This window comes from Cynoglossus semilaevis, chromosome 1, assembly GCF_000523025.1.
Source record: "Cynoglossus semilaevis isolate Cse_v1.0 chromosome 1, Cse_v1.0, whole genome shotgun sequence".
In the NCBI taxonomy this organism is placed as follows: domain Eukaryota; kingdom Metazoa; phylum Chordata; class Actinopteri; order Pleuronectiformes; family Cynoglossidae; genus Cynoglossus; species Cynoglossus semilaevis.
Window position 1 is genome coordinate 4,596,083 of NC_024307.1, and position 13,241 is coordinate 4,609,323.

The 13,241-nt window shown below is 37.4% G+C and overlaps 2 protein-coding genes across 3 annotated transcripts; one reads left to right on the plus strand and one right to left on the minus strand.

Annotated features, from left to right (window-relative positions):
- Window positions 1-259: 259 nt before the first annotated feature.
- Window positions 260-5,102, minus strand: LOC103393388 (protein max-like). Of its 2 annotated transcripts, none has more exons than XM_008330381.3 (4): window positions 4,865-5,102; window positions 2,905-3,012; window positions 1,956-2,094; window positions 260-1,545 (listed from the first exon to the last, which is right to left on the minus strand). In XM_008330381.3, the coding sequence occupies exons 1-4, from the start codon at window positions 4,898-4,900 to the stop codon at window positions 1,361-1,363; spliced, it is 468 nt and encodes a 155-aa protein (XP_008328603.1). In that variant the 5' UTR covers window positions 4,901-5,102; the 3' UTR covers window positions 260-1,360. The 2 variants fall into 2 exon arrangements, with proteins under 2 accessions (XP_008328603.1, XP_008328680.1); XM_008330458.3 differs by having other exon boundaries at window positions 1,956-2,079; window positions 4,865-5,101.
- Window positions 5,103-6,180: 1,078 nt separating this feature from the next.
- On the plus strand, window positions 6,181-11,704 carry slc10a1 (solute carrier family 10 member 1). Its single transcript, XM_008330184.3, has 6 exons — window positions 6,181-6,830; window positions 8,364-8,799; window positions 9,573-9,777; window positions 10,354-10,532; window positions 11,222-11,421; window positions 11,504-11,704. The coding sequence occupies exons 2-6, from the start codon at window positions 8,399-8,401 to the stop codon at window positions 11,557-11,559; spliced, it is 1,041 nt and encodes a 346-aa protein (XP_008328406.1). The 5' UTR covers window positions 6,181-6,830; window positions 8,364-8,398; the 3' UTR covers window positions 11,560-11,704.
- The last annotated feature ends 1,537 nt before the right edge of the window (window positions 11,705-13,241 follow it).

Below are 13,241 nucleotides of genomic sequence, written 5' to 3' on the forward strand. Positions count from 1 at the left end.
TAAAAACAAAAACACAAATGCGGTTTTTATGTTACTTGGAAGGACACGTTCGTATTCTGGATCCCAACCGTTGTTGAAATATCGAATTAAAATGTTTATTTTAAAGATAAAGTGAGCTACTTTTACAGTAGTTTACTTTCAAAGGTCATATATATATACATTAGTATTCTCCTTACTTTACAAACTATACAAGCTTTTGACCAATAGCTAATAATAATTAAATAAAAATAATAATAGTAATAATAACAATTACACAGAAAAAGGATAAAATAGTTTTATTCATAGTCTCATAACAAAGGTATGCCTTAACTTGCAAGACAACCGTTGGCAGTATGTACAACATACCAGTAATTTCCATGGAATGGAACAAAACAAATGATTGACTACATACACACTAATACAGCTCAGAGTAAAGAAAGACAGACAACCCCAGCACAGGCAAATATTTTAAGGGAAGGCTTCTCTCTGCAGAGCTGACGCCATTTAAGAGTTTACAGTGTTATATAGTACACACTGACACGGAATCCCATTGAAAAAATAAACATCACTGCCCTTTAACTGCTCGTTGTAACATTCCGTTTCCATCGTGGGGATTTTTTTTATACCCACATTTTATTCAGTATTTATATCAAAACAATATTGATTGGGAAAAAATCAACTAAATCGTGAAACGTGCGAGAGCTCCGCTAAAACGACAAAGTCTCTCTGGAAAAATCTCAAGTCGAACCAGAAGTCAATCCGCCATAAGAATATATATATATATGTGTTAAGAAAATCATTTCAGGGCGTCACTACAGTATAAATAGATCGTTCCAATTCGAGAACATTTTTAACGACAAAAATTGCTGCCACCAATGTTAAAGGAAAAGGGGGTCGCATTTTGCAAAAACAACTTCACATTTTTCTCTCGTTGGAAAAGTATCAATATTAAAAAGGTAAACTAGTCATACTTAACGTTTCTTGTCATTGGTCTTGGAATTCCTGCACATGGGTTCAGTGAAATGGTTTCAACAACCGCAAAGCTTCAGTAGAGCCTCATATCCTGTGGTTTCCACGTTAGTTTTATGAAATCATCGTTATGAAATTTAAAAAGCATTAATCCTTCAAAAACTGCACAGCTGCCTCATTTTCAGGGTCGTAAAAGTTGTGGTTTTAATCCCAACAGGAGTGATGTGATGCTTGCTGGGTGATAGAAAGGGAGTAGAAGCGTTTGAAACATAATAGCACCTTGCTCACACAGTCTCCACCTGGTCTTCTGGACTGGCGTAGGAAGGCAGGACTAGGAAGTGCGGACAGGTACGAGAAGATCAGGGCTGGTGGGTTACAAGAGTCACTTTAGAGTGCCAGGAACAGCGGGAGCCTAACTGGGCTCCGAGCGGAGTTTCTTTCTGGTGGGTGGCTCGTCCGGCTCTGATTCAGAGCTGGAGTCGGACCCGCCGTCGAAGGCAGACACGGCGCTGCCTTTACGGTTTGTGTACAAGCTGCTGTCAGAAGAATAGTTTGTCTGAAGTTGATTGTTCCCCTTGGCTTTTTCCAGTGCACGAACTGAAAAGACCAAAGAGAGACAAATAATGATCAGTGTTCTTAAACCTTGGGGTTGCGACCCCACACAGGGTACCCTGGAATGAATATGGGGTTGCCTGAATTGTCTAGTAATTGATTAAATAATGACAAAATAAATCAGTAAACAGTATGAATCAAGTTCATATAAAATACAGCATATAAAAATATCTGAGCTGGCGCATCTTGATTGACAGACAAGCTCGCATAACTCTGTGCACTTCTCTGACTACTCTGTATTTGCAACACAGTATGACAAACATGATAAAAAAAAAAAATCTAAAAAATTGCAGTCGCCAGGAATTTGTGATGTCAAAATGGAAACCAGTGGGTTTCATACTTCAACACAAACAACGCAGCTCTACCAGAACGGAAAAAAAAGAGTCAGTGCTCACCCTGCTGCTCCAAAAGAGCATTCTGCTTCTTTAAGTCATCAATGTCTTGCTGGTGGGTGTTGTTTTTCCGTCTCATCAACTGGATGTACTCTGTTGCTTTGTCTAAAATCTGAGCTCGGGAAGCCTGTAAAACAGAGTGCTGTCAACAAGAGTCAAAAACAGCCGTGGAGGGACAACACAGTGTCTCGTAATTCAGACGCTTTCTTTTTAAATCAGCCTAGTTGCACAAGTGGGACTTTCACACCGGCAGAGCTTCGTGCTGGTTCCGGTTACTTAGGTATAAAAAAGTTACTTTTTTCCATAATGTTCGCATTCTATGTCTTCTTGCCATCAACAGCTGGTGCTTGCTGGACTATTGGATAAAAACAAACACCTGTAGCAACAGGACCAAAGGTTAAAGATGCTCCATGCAATCTGCCATTTTGCTAATGCTATGTTTGTTTATTGTTGCCATAGTAACACTGAGTAACGTCCTACCCCTTTGGTTTCACTGCGGCCTGGTTCGCCAGAAAGCACCAAAGTTCTCAAACTCCAGAACAAAAGTGGGGCCTGAACCAGAACGGAGTTTCTCTGATAGCACCCAAAGTCAAGTGCATTCACTTTGGTAATACATTGATATTACAGTCAGTAATTATGTGTTAACCCCATGGTCCCATCCTTCATTCAAAATGAAAGAAACCTGATTCTTAAGTAGTAAACAAAAAATATTATTTTCATGGTACCGACTTTTACTATAAGAAACGAATCAACCAATCAAGGTCATCTTACGAAGTAAGCGGGGATAGAACACATTTTCTTCCTGAGCGAACTGATGCTTGGATCATACAGTTTAACTTCTGTGAGACCAATTCACAAGGAATAAATGTGAATTTGTGACTTGGTGTGAAAAGCCCACGAGTGCAAAGGTGTTTGTGATGTTTTTTTTTCCACTGGTCATGAAGCCTCTCACCTTCTCCCCTTGTAGCGAAGGCACGGAATCTCGTAAACTGTGAAAGCTGTCTTTGATGTGGTCCCTGCGTTTGCGTTCCAGCGCATTGTGATGTGCTCGCTTGTCTGCCTGGGAACAGATACAGAAGGCAATAACAATCAGATGACATTGGTCAACTGTCTTCAATACTATCAACACGCAAGCAAACCTCGGAGAATTGCCCACTGTGCTGTTTCTCAACATTTCTAAATAATACACTATTGTAGTATCTACAAACACAACACCAAATGTTGCTTTACAGCCTTCAGTCAACAACAAGTATCACTGAACCTTTCCTGCCCACAGGCAACTTGATGCAAGTCATACATACAAATATTCGTACACTACACTTTCTCACACCCCCGTTTGGGGTGGATAGATAAATACCTGGAAACTCCGCACCAGGACAGTAGAACTGATGAAGCCTCTTAGATGAGAGGAGAAACATCTTCAACTTTAAAACTGCTTTGGAGATTAACACATTCTCTACCACATTACTTCTTCACCTAAACCTGGGAACTGTGTCAAAGCCTTGAAAACAAACAAACTGCAAAACTTAAAGAGTCTTTAAAAGTCTATTGCATTGCCTTTATTTTTCTTCTATGTACTGTACAAATGAAAAAAACATCTCTTTTATTAACACTATTTACATTTATAATCCGACATGTTCATTTTCAGTGGTAACACATGATGCAGTATGTGCTGATACTGTATTATACATGCTATTCGTGAGACCATGTGTTTTACTTTTGTTAGTATAACTAGACTAGAAATACTGGTAAATAAGAGGTTAATTACTGACAGCAGGTGACAACATGGCTGACTGAACAGAAGGCATCACTGTTTGGCGGAGCGTGTCCTTCCAACAGTGTCACAAAATTACAGCTCAGTTTAAAAATTGTTATCGGTGAAGGCACAAGAGGGTTTACATCGAGACATTTTATTTTATAAAGTCACTTTCCTATGAGGCTTGGCTTACTAAACTAATCCAGTAACTGCTTCTTTTGCCTTATCGGCTGCTTTGTGTTTTATTAGTTTAATTACTGCCACCTGCTGGAACCAGTTTCCAATGGTTATTTTTTTTTCCACCCAAGGCGTCTACTTTATATATCAGTTAAAATAAGCAAGAACAGCAGACTGATCCAGCGCACTCTATATTATATACTTCAAATATATATTTTTACAAAAGAAAATTGCTGACTAATATTTAATGCTACATCAACCATTACTGGGATACATTGGGTGAATAAAACTATACAAATCTCTCCTAAATACTAATGGATATTTAATAAAAATGACGGAAATGATAGTCTTGTTAGCTTGCCAACAAGATAGCTAAATATAGCTATAGGCTGACATAGAGGGATTATCTCTGTCCTTAAAAACGAGAAATGGGCTTCACAAATTATGTTAAATCCCGACCAAGACCCGTTTACAACTATGAAACTGATAGCTTTCATAGGAAGTCTAACTTTTGCTTCATTTTTTTTAATGTTAGCTCTGTGGTTCTCCTCTCGTTAGCTGACCTTGCTGCATCAACAGTGTCATTGCTGTTGTTGAACGCAACGTTTGTCTTTCGCCTACACCTTCTGCTTTAAAACAAGCATACTATGAACAAATACACTGCAGCGGGAAAATAAATACAATCGAAACTAAAAACACCATTAACTGCCAAAGAAATAAATAGGCTCTTTTTTTTTACTTTCCTCCAAGAAAATAGAACGTAAATCAGCTTTAAGGCTACGAAACATCGTTAACGCTCAACATAAGCCTAGTTTAACACAGAATATTGACCCCCCGTTAAACATTCACTTAAAATGTTTTCCATGTTAACCGTGGACCTCTGCTAAGTCAGTAGCTACCTAACCGTAGACTGACAGGAAGGTTTAAAGTTGGCTAACAAGCTGGCTAGCTGACTGCTAAAGGAAACTCAGGCACATACATCGCTGTCGACTTCGATGTCATCGTTTTCGCTCATTCTTCGGTTCAACAAATGGCTACGAGAGGAAAAAAAAAAGAAAACAAAAACGAGCAGCTGTCAAAACAAAGTGTAGCGACAACTGGAGGAAAACAATATCATGTAGCACAGAAGTGCTGTGCTACAGCAGAGACATGACGCTCAAAGGTCTGCCTACACGTGATTCGCCTACACATGGACAGGAAAACACATACAGCGCAAACTCAACAAAAACAAGGCCTGCTTCTTCTTCTCGGGCTATGTTCAGTGGCAGCCAGTGTTAGGGTGGGATTCCGCCATCTACAGTCCAAAATTGAACTACAAGTCCACTGGGAAATGTCCAGTCAAAAATTATACATTTTATTTTTTGAAGTGTCTTGTATCATAACTAAGACACTAACTTTTATTATTATATTTTTGTCATGCGTTGAGTTGTTTTATTTGAACAGGTTTTTCCACTCTTAGAAAATTTTGACGTCATAATTATTTTTATTAAATAAACCTAAATAGAAACTAAAAAAATAGAAATAATAGAAATAGAAAAAAACATTTACGTGTTGCAATAGATTCTTTTTTTATTTGTTCATTAGCTAGTGTAGCATTACCTAAAACACACTGGAATTATGCCTGACCCAAATCTCAAACCTAATTTTTTTTTATGCCACTTAAGCATTTGGGGATAAATTCTCTGAGGTCGTTGGGGTCGAAAACACCTGGTGAGTTTGCATTTACACCAGACATGGGCAAACTACGGCCCGCGGGCCGGATGCAACCCGTTTGGCTTTTTAATCCGGCCCACCAAACTTGTCCAAATTATATTATTTTCTATTTTCATTATATTTTTGCCTTTCCCCTGCAATGCCTGCATTTCCCCAATAGATGGCATAGAAATGGCTAATTTAGTTCGTTTCTGGACTGTGGAGAATTGCCTGCTCTTAGAGGAAAAGTTTGAATTATTTACCACCAGGAAATGCACCAATGACCATCTTGTTATAAGGCAGTTCTCAAAATGCAGCAGCCCACTAAATAGGACTATTGTTGAGCCTTTCATCCCCCGCACCTCTCCATGTCAACACGTTCACAGATATTGCTTCAAAACTCCACTTAACTTTATTTCACATACTGTATTTCGTACAATTCTCACCAGAAATACAAAAATGAAATTACTAATAAGGAAATTTTCCACACTGTGGCATAAATAAAAAAAAAGTGCTAATAATTAAAATAATTTCACCTGCCGTGTCACCCCTGTAATAACTACGTGTGCCCCCACTGGGACTCGCCCCTTACTTTGAGAAAAACTGCCTCACGCGTCAGGATTCCACATAAATTTACTGTTTATTTGAATGCTCTCCACAGGACAGGTAACAAAAGTCACAGAAATCCTAGTGTCTTTTTATCAATAATATCTCTAACGATTCTAATGGAAATCCCAATCTTGGACATCACACGACAGTCTGAGTCAGTTTTTTTCAGTTAAATGTTCAAGATCTCAACAAGGACTACAAAGGCTAGAGGCATAAATTAAACCCATAGAAGAACAAAAAGGCTTTCCAATGTCACAACAACACTGCCCCCCCAACCACCTCTTTTCAGAGACAGGCAACATTCTGCCAGGGAACCCCATTTCTCTGCCTGGTTGCGTAATATTAATTACCATTCATGCAAGTGAGGCCAAATGGAACGACTTTCCCACGGTGTCCAGAAAAACCTGGAGAGCGACTCCAGGAAAGAGGCATTGGGACATGCAGACTTCACTGGAACTGTGTGTCGAACACATGGACCTGCACTGATTGTTGCGACCACAGTGATTACAGCGTCCATGCTATCTGATGTCCATGTGATGCAAGGAGGAGTTGCACTAGTGCTGCACACACTGGAAAGAAGGATGTGTGAATAGAGATGCACCCGATGTCGGGAGTGGGACGCACACTTTGAATCAGCCGAAAAGGTAAGAAAGATTTTACTTGTGTTTCACCAGAAAAGTAGTCGTTATTTATATAAGTATAAATAAATATATATTGATATTTTTTAACCTCTTTGGCAACACCTTTTATGAGGTAACATATATTAACCATTAACTAAGTGTTAACACCATAATTATCAGTGCATTGACCTGTCCTTACTCACAACGAGGCACTTGTCAACACTGTATTACAGATTAGATTATGAATAATCTGTGCAGAAAATTCTATTAAGTAGCACTTTTTAAAGTAACTTGTTAATTGTGAACATATTTCTGTCCCTGGTATATTGTGTTTCCAGCTCTTCAGAGTCAATCCTCAAGTTCAGTTTTATAACTGATGCAATTTGGTCGACAGTTGTTTGTTCTGAAAAAGAAACTTTTGCCATTTTTCCCATGTTTTTTTAACATAGTAATGTCATTTTTTTTGTCAAATAAACATGACAATATCATGATATTAAATCATAGGCTTTAACCATTTAATTTAGGATAAATAACACAAGACAAGTTAGTGTTTGAATCATTGTTGTTGATCATTGATGTGATCACTCACTTCACCGGCCTGTGAAAAAAAAATCTCTCTTTAAAGCAATACAGACTTTTTAATTAAATTATTAAATATATTAAATAAATGCATATTAAATATATGCAAAAATTAGATTAATTCTATTTTTTTAATTCTAATTTTAAATAATCCTCAATTCCAAGTAATTCTATTTTTATTCTAATTTTAAATAATCCTCAATTCCATATTGACCAAAATAATAGTGATTATATTTGAGACCAATTTATTCTTAAACAACTTGTTATCAAGGCTCAAGAAAGTGACCTTTACCCCTGCAAACACATGGTTAAAAGCCTCTTGTTACCTGCTCAACTTATTACTTGAAAAAGAAAAAATTGGAATTTGATTTACTTTTGTATATGCCTGTAATTAAAGGAAATCAGAATCTGGAAAAATGGGGAAAAGTCCTGCCTACCAAAAACAAATTAAAATTATAATAAAAAAAAACCCCAGCCAAACAAGATTGCACACATTAATATGAATGTTATTTAATTTCTCCATATTTTCACTTGTAAATGTTGCTGACTAATATTACCAAGTTGATGAAACCGTTTTCAGATGTTCTTTATCCTGAAAAGTACCAGTTCAGCTGTGTTACATAAGTGCAATGTGGCTATGGATTGGAAGGAGGCAATGATTAGCAGTTACCCTTAACCTGTATACTGTATGGGGCAATCCAACTACCGACATGATAAGTTGAAGGACTTGGCTTGTAATTGGAGGGCTGCTGGTTCAAATCCCTCCCTAATGCAAAAGTGAGTAGCGTACGCTAGACCTGCCCTTGTAGCCCAGGTCACCAAAATGTGAATGGCTGAATTCGCCTCTATCACATTTGGTGTGAACACCAACATGAGTCTAACTTTTCAGACCAATTTTTTACCCACATTGTTCCAATTGTACATTTTTGGTACCTTTAATTTTATTAATTTTTTAAATTCACATTTTTCACACGACAGGTGACAGCTGTGGAGCAGAAACTGCTCAGAATCTGATGGATATCACCATGAATATCTCAAGCGACGTCATGGATATGGCAACCATCAACAGCCAGGGAAATGCCTTTGGCAATGAAAGCAAAGAAACCCTGGAACTGTTAGTCTCTGAAAACATAACCATAAGCATCGTCAGCCTCCTCATCGTCACGATCACCATGGTATCTCTCGGCCTTTCGATGGAGATTTCCAAAATTAAACAACACTTTGTTAAGCCAAAAGGACCAGCTATTGCAATGGTGTCCCAGTTTGGCATCATGCCGCTCACTGCCTACTGTTTAGCCAAAGTCCTGAAATTTGATGACATACAGGCTGTGACTTTACTTATATGTGGCTGCTGCCCGGGCGGAACCTTGTCAAACATATTCTCCCTGGCCATTAATGGTGACATGAACCTCAGGTAAGGTCTCACTGGTTATTGGAACAATAAATAAATACATTTTTAATTGTTTATTTGTTAATCAGTCTATAAACATTAAGAATGTAGTTCCGCCATTTGCCCTGCGGGGGATGCTAAGTACGCATTTTAAGCCCTGGTTTCAGTAAGCAGGTGGTAATTTTATATTGAACCTAATCCTGTAACATGGTCAAAACATTTCCAACGTCCGACCTGGGATACGTTAAAGTTTAGATTTCCAGAATTCTACATATACGTTAATAATAATAATAATAATAATAATACATTTTATTTAAAGTTTAGATTTCCAGAATTCTACAACAGAACTTCCTGGTCTGTTGAACACTGTTCATCCAACCAGTGTGGATCAAACTGAATTTGGGCCCATTTTGAAAAATTCTCTCCTCCAATTACTTTAAAATTACTTTCAGCAACACATTAAACAATATTAGAGCCATTGTGTACAACTGTAGGTGTCCTCCGTGGCTAGGCTAGGCTAGGCTAAGCTAACCTGAGGAAAACTTTTCCTCGTTTCTTTGGAAGTTTTTCATTCTGTGGGACTATTTTCTATATTTTACTGGTAAAATGAGAAAAAAAATACAGGGCACATATACTTTGATCACATACTAAAATGACATTATTTACATGATATTAAATAATTTAGCATGCTACATTAGCATACGACCAGCGCCCTTAATACTGTATTTCTGTATTTTCTAAATCGACCTTTGTTTAATGCACAATTTGTATACATTTTTTATCTGAAACATTTACAGCATCGTACTGACCACTTGCTCCAGCTTCGCAGCGTTGGGTATGATGCCTTTGCTGCTCTACATTTTCTCCCAGGGCTTCGGTGATCTGAAAAACGCCGTCCCATACCTCAGCATCATCAAGACTCTGGTGCTAACACTAGTGCCGTGTGGCATCGGCATCGCCATTAAGCATTACATACCAAAATACGTAGGAATCATGAAAAAGGTAAGACTGCCAGTCAGCTACCAGATATAAATAAATATACTGTAAATATAATTTATTTTTACATATGCTTTGTGCACATACTGTAGTGAGATACATTGAACGGGTGTCATAAGGTTTTAATCCCTAAATGAGTGTTTTAAAAACGTTATATCGTACCAGCGGCCGAATACGACGTATTACGAGTACTAGGGCCACATTTAAATAAAAACAAAAAGTTTTTATATTTTATTTTAAAGTCATACATTTCGAAATTCATTCAGATCATTTTAGATGATGGGTTTTGAAGGGGAGATTACACAGATTTGAACCCTTAAATGTGGGTTTCCTTTTTACAGTAAAAAAACAAAACAAAACACGACACATGTGGCGACACGTTTTTACTAATATTACGACTTCAATCCCATAAATGTACGACTTCCCACCCGTAACGTTTCGACTCTATTCTTCCAAATTATGAAATATACGACTTTCATCTCTGGCTCCAAGTAACCGTGAATGTCGATGCTTCAAATTTCACATTTACATAAAATGTCGAGAACTCGTAATTAATTCCAGCTGAACTTCTACATCTGACAGGTTGGTGTGAGCATCCTGGTCATCGCTAGTGTCGTGGCTATCATCGCGTGTGGCACTGTCCTCAAAGACTTACTGGTGTCGATCCTCACCGTAAACATCGTGGCAGCGGCTGCACTGATGCCGCTGATTGGCTACACCCTGGGCTTTGTCCTGTCGGTCCTTTTCAGACTTGATGCTCAGTAAGTGCAAACGGATGTATTGTCACCCAGTGATTTTTATTTTATTTTATTTTAGACCCCTAGTCTCACAGATAATTGTTTTTAGGTCAACAATCTTATTTTTATTATTATGCATATGACGTAATGAATTGTCGCGATGATTGAAGCGATACAACTAGTTAAAACCCACATTTGACTATGAATTACTGTCATTTATCGCGTCAGATTTTATAAAATGTTTTCAAATGAACTTTTTTTCTATATAATTATTCTATTAATTACATTATTGGTACACATACTCAATATATTTGTTTACATATAGTGGAATTATTGAATTCCAGGTTTGATGACCTTGTTTTCAGATTAGCATAGCACAAGCAAACAGAACTCCTGTTTCTGATTAAAACTGAAGTTAATAGCATGCGAGATTTTACATGATATAAAAATATAATTATTTATGTTTTTTAATTTAAATAGTAAAATTCAGCTTACCCCAAAAGATTTTACTTCCATTTTATTTTCATTTCTTTTGTTGATAAAACATTTCATTTTCGGAGTCTGCCCAAATCCTTAAGCAGGAATATATATACAGTATATATATATTTAATTTTGCTTAATTCAAATGTCAAAATACAACATACTGTGTATGTACACATACATAGAAACTAAAACTAGTTTTACTTTTCATAAACCATTTTTTAACCTTTCAGATGTGGGAGGACCATTTCCATGGAGACAGGGTGTCAGAACATCCAGCTGTGCTTTGCCATCCTGAAGGTGGCCTTTCCCCTGGAGGTCATTGGACCCATGTTTCTCTTCCCTATGTTGTACATGACGTTCCAGATGGTGGAGGCCTTTCTCTTGATCCTGAGTTTCAGATGTTACCAAAGACTCACAACACCTGGAGAGGGTAAGTGTCACAGCTGCCTGTGTATATTTGTAGAGCAAGAATGTGAGAAGTCATTTCATCACAAAAAAAAATTTTTTTACAGCACCACTGGAAAATAACAATGTCGACGATGGTTACGAGCAGGTGAAGCAGCCGTGACAGCGTGCCAGTTTTTGGTGGTGATGTCAGAGAAGAACCTGATTTCTTTCTACACTCAGGGTGATGTCAATGACATCTTAATATTCAAACATAATGACGACATTTTTTAATTTAATTTTAAAAAAAATTCTTTATTCTAAATCTCATTTGTGATATGACGACATTTTTTAATTTAATTTTTAAAAAATTCTTTATTCTAAATCTCATTTGTCAAAATCAGGGCCCGTGGACCAAATATGGTGCCCTCCATCAATTTTTGTGAGCTCATCCTGTGTCTGGTTGTTTTGAAATAAATATAAATCTTCAAAAATCTAAATTGTTTCTGGATCTGTAAAATGCAGTTTTTTAAATTCTGTGCATGGCCATCAATTTTACTAATTCTAATCATCATACATTTACATTTGTTTACACCAATCTCCAGCAACAAAGAGCAAAGTGTCAAACAATAATATTTAATCTTAATGGTCACATAGAATATTAATACAGAGCAAATTTAAATTAAAACCTTTTTACATATTACAAAATGTCTTTACAGGAACAAAGACATACTCATTATACTACATACTCACACTTATTTTCCAGTGCCAAATAGACAAACTGAATGAACAGGGACTTTACAATAAGCTGTACACAAAACACCGTTTTCCTGTTGGATTTTTACTGTGTCACATGTAACGTGCCTGCAGTAAAATTTCAAACGAAGCAAAAAAACAAAACAAAAACAAAAGAAGCCATGGCTGATCAACAGCTGTCAGGACACAAATAAATAAAATAGACTTTTTTTTTAAAGTTTCCCTAAAACAGGAGCAGTCTGAATAAATTAAGAAGATAATATTTTCCAGTGTACAAGTGACGTGTCTGACAGGAACACACATGATCACTAAACAGTGGAGGCATTTGACCGACATTCTTTTTTGGGTTTCTGTCCAGTTCCTTTATGTACATTTTATAAAGTTATGTGCATAGAAGTGGAAAGCTAAGGCCATCGAGAGGACAGTGGGGGGAGAGGATGGAGGAAAAAAGATGGGACAGTAAGTGTAAGTGTGTACAGACTCACAGAAAAGATGTTTGTTTTTTTCTTTTCTTTTGAGCTTGATCTCATCCATAAAACTCAGCAGCCTTTCACTGTACAGACATTATGTGGAATGTGGTGAGTTATGGTTAGTATTACTGACGACCCGGTCAGCAACCCCGTTCCGACGCGTGGTGTGATATGTCAATGATGAAAAAGAAACAGATGAAACGATGAGCTCCCTAAAGTCATTTGTCGCCTTACTCGTCATTAAAAAAATGTTTTTCCCCCTACGACTTGTACAGACAAATTCCTTCAGACGCATTGGCTCTTTCTCTCTTCTTCTGCGTCACGTGTCAAACTCGAGGCCCGTGGGCCAAATCTGGCCCATCATGTCATTTTAGTTTCACATGTGTATGTTTGTCGTAAGGGTAAATGCTAATGGTCAAAACTCTCTAATTCTAATCAAATCTAGTTAGCATTTTTTACTAACTAACGAGACATATCCTACATAATATTCTTTTTTTGCTTGAGGTCCATATTTTCACTAAGACTAAGACTGGGTTTAAAATTTCAGTTCCCCTCAGTGCTCACGTTTAACCCCCCCCCCCCCCCCCCCTCTTTTTCCTGGGGGCTCTACAATTATAAAAAAAAGATGGTGGAAAATACC

Coding starts and splice junctions, on each gene's coding strand:
- slc10a1 (XM_008330184.3), top strand. CDS start 8,399: ATGGATATCACCATGAATATCTCAAGCGACGTCATGGATATGGCAACC. Junction 10,533..11,221: donor CTTTTCAGACTTGATGCTCA/GTAAGTGCAAAC, acceptor TTAACCTTTCAG/ATGTGGGAGGACCATTTCCA. Junction 11,422..11,503: donor ACTCACAACACCTGGAGAGG/GTAAGTGTCACA, acceptor ATTTTTTTACAG/CACCACTGGAAAATAACAAT.
- LOC103393388 (XM_008330381.3), bottom strand. CDS start 4,900: ATGAGCGAAAACGATGACATCGAAGTCGACAGCGAT. Junction 2,095..2,904: donor CTTCGCTACAAGGGGAGAAG/GTGAGAGGCTTC, acceptor TCTTGTTGACAG/CACTCTGTTTTACAGGCTTC. Junction 1,546..1,955: donor TGCTCTTTTGGAGCAGCAGG/GTGAGCACTGAC, acceptor TGGTCTTTTCAG/TTCGTGCACTGGAAAAAGCC.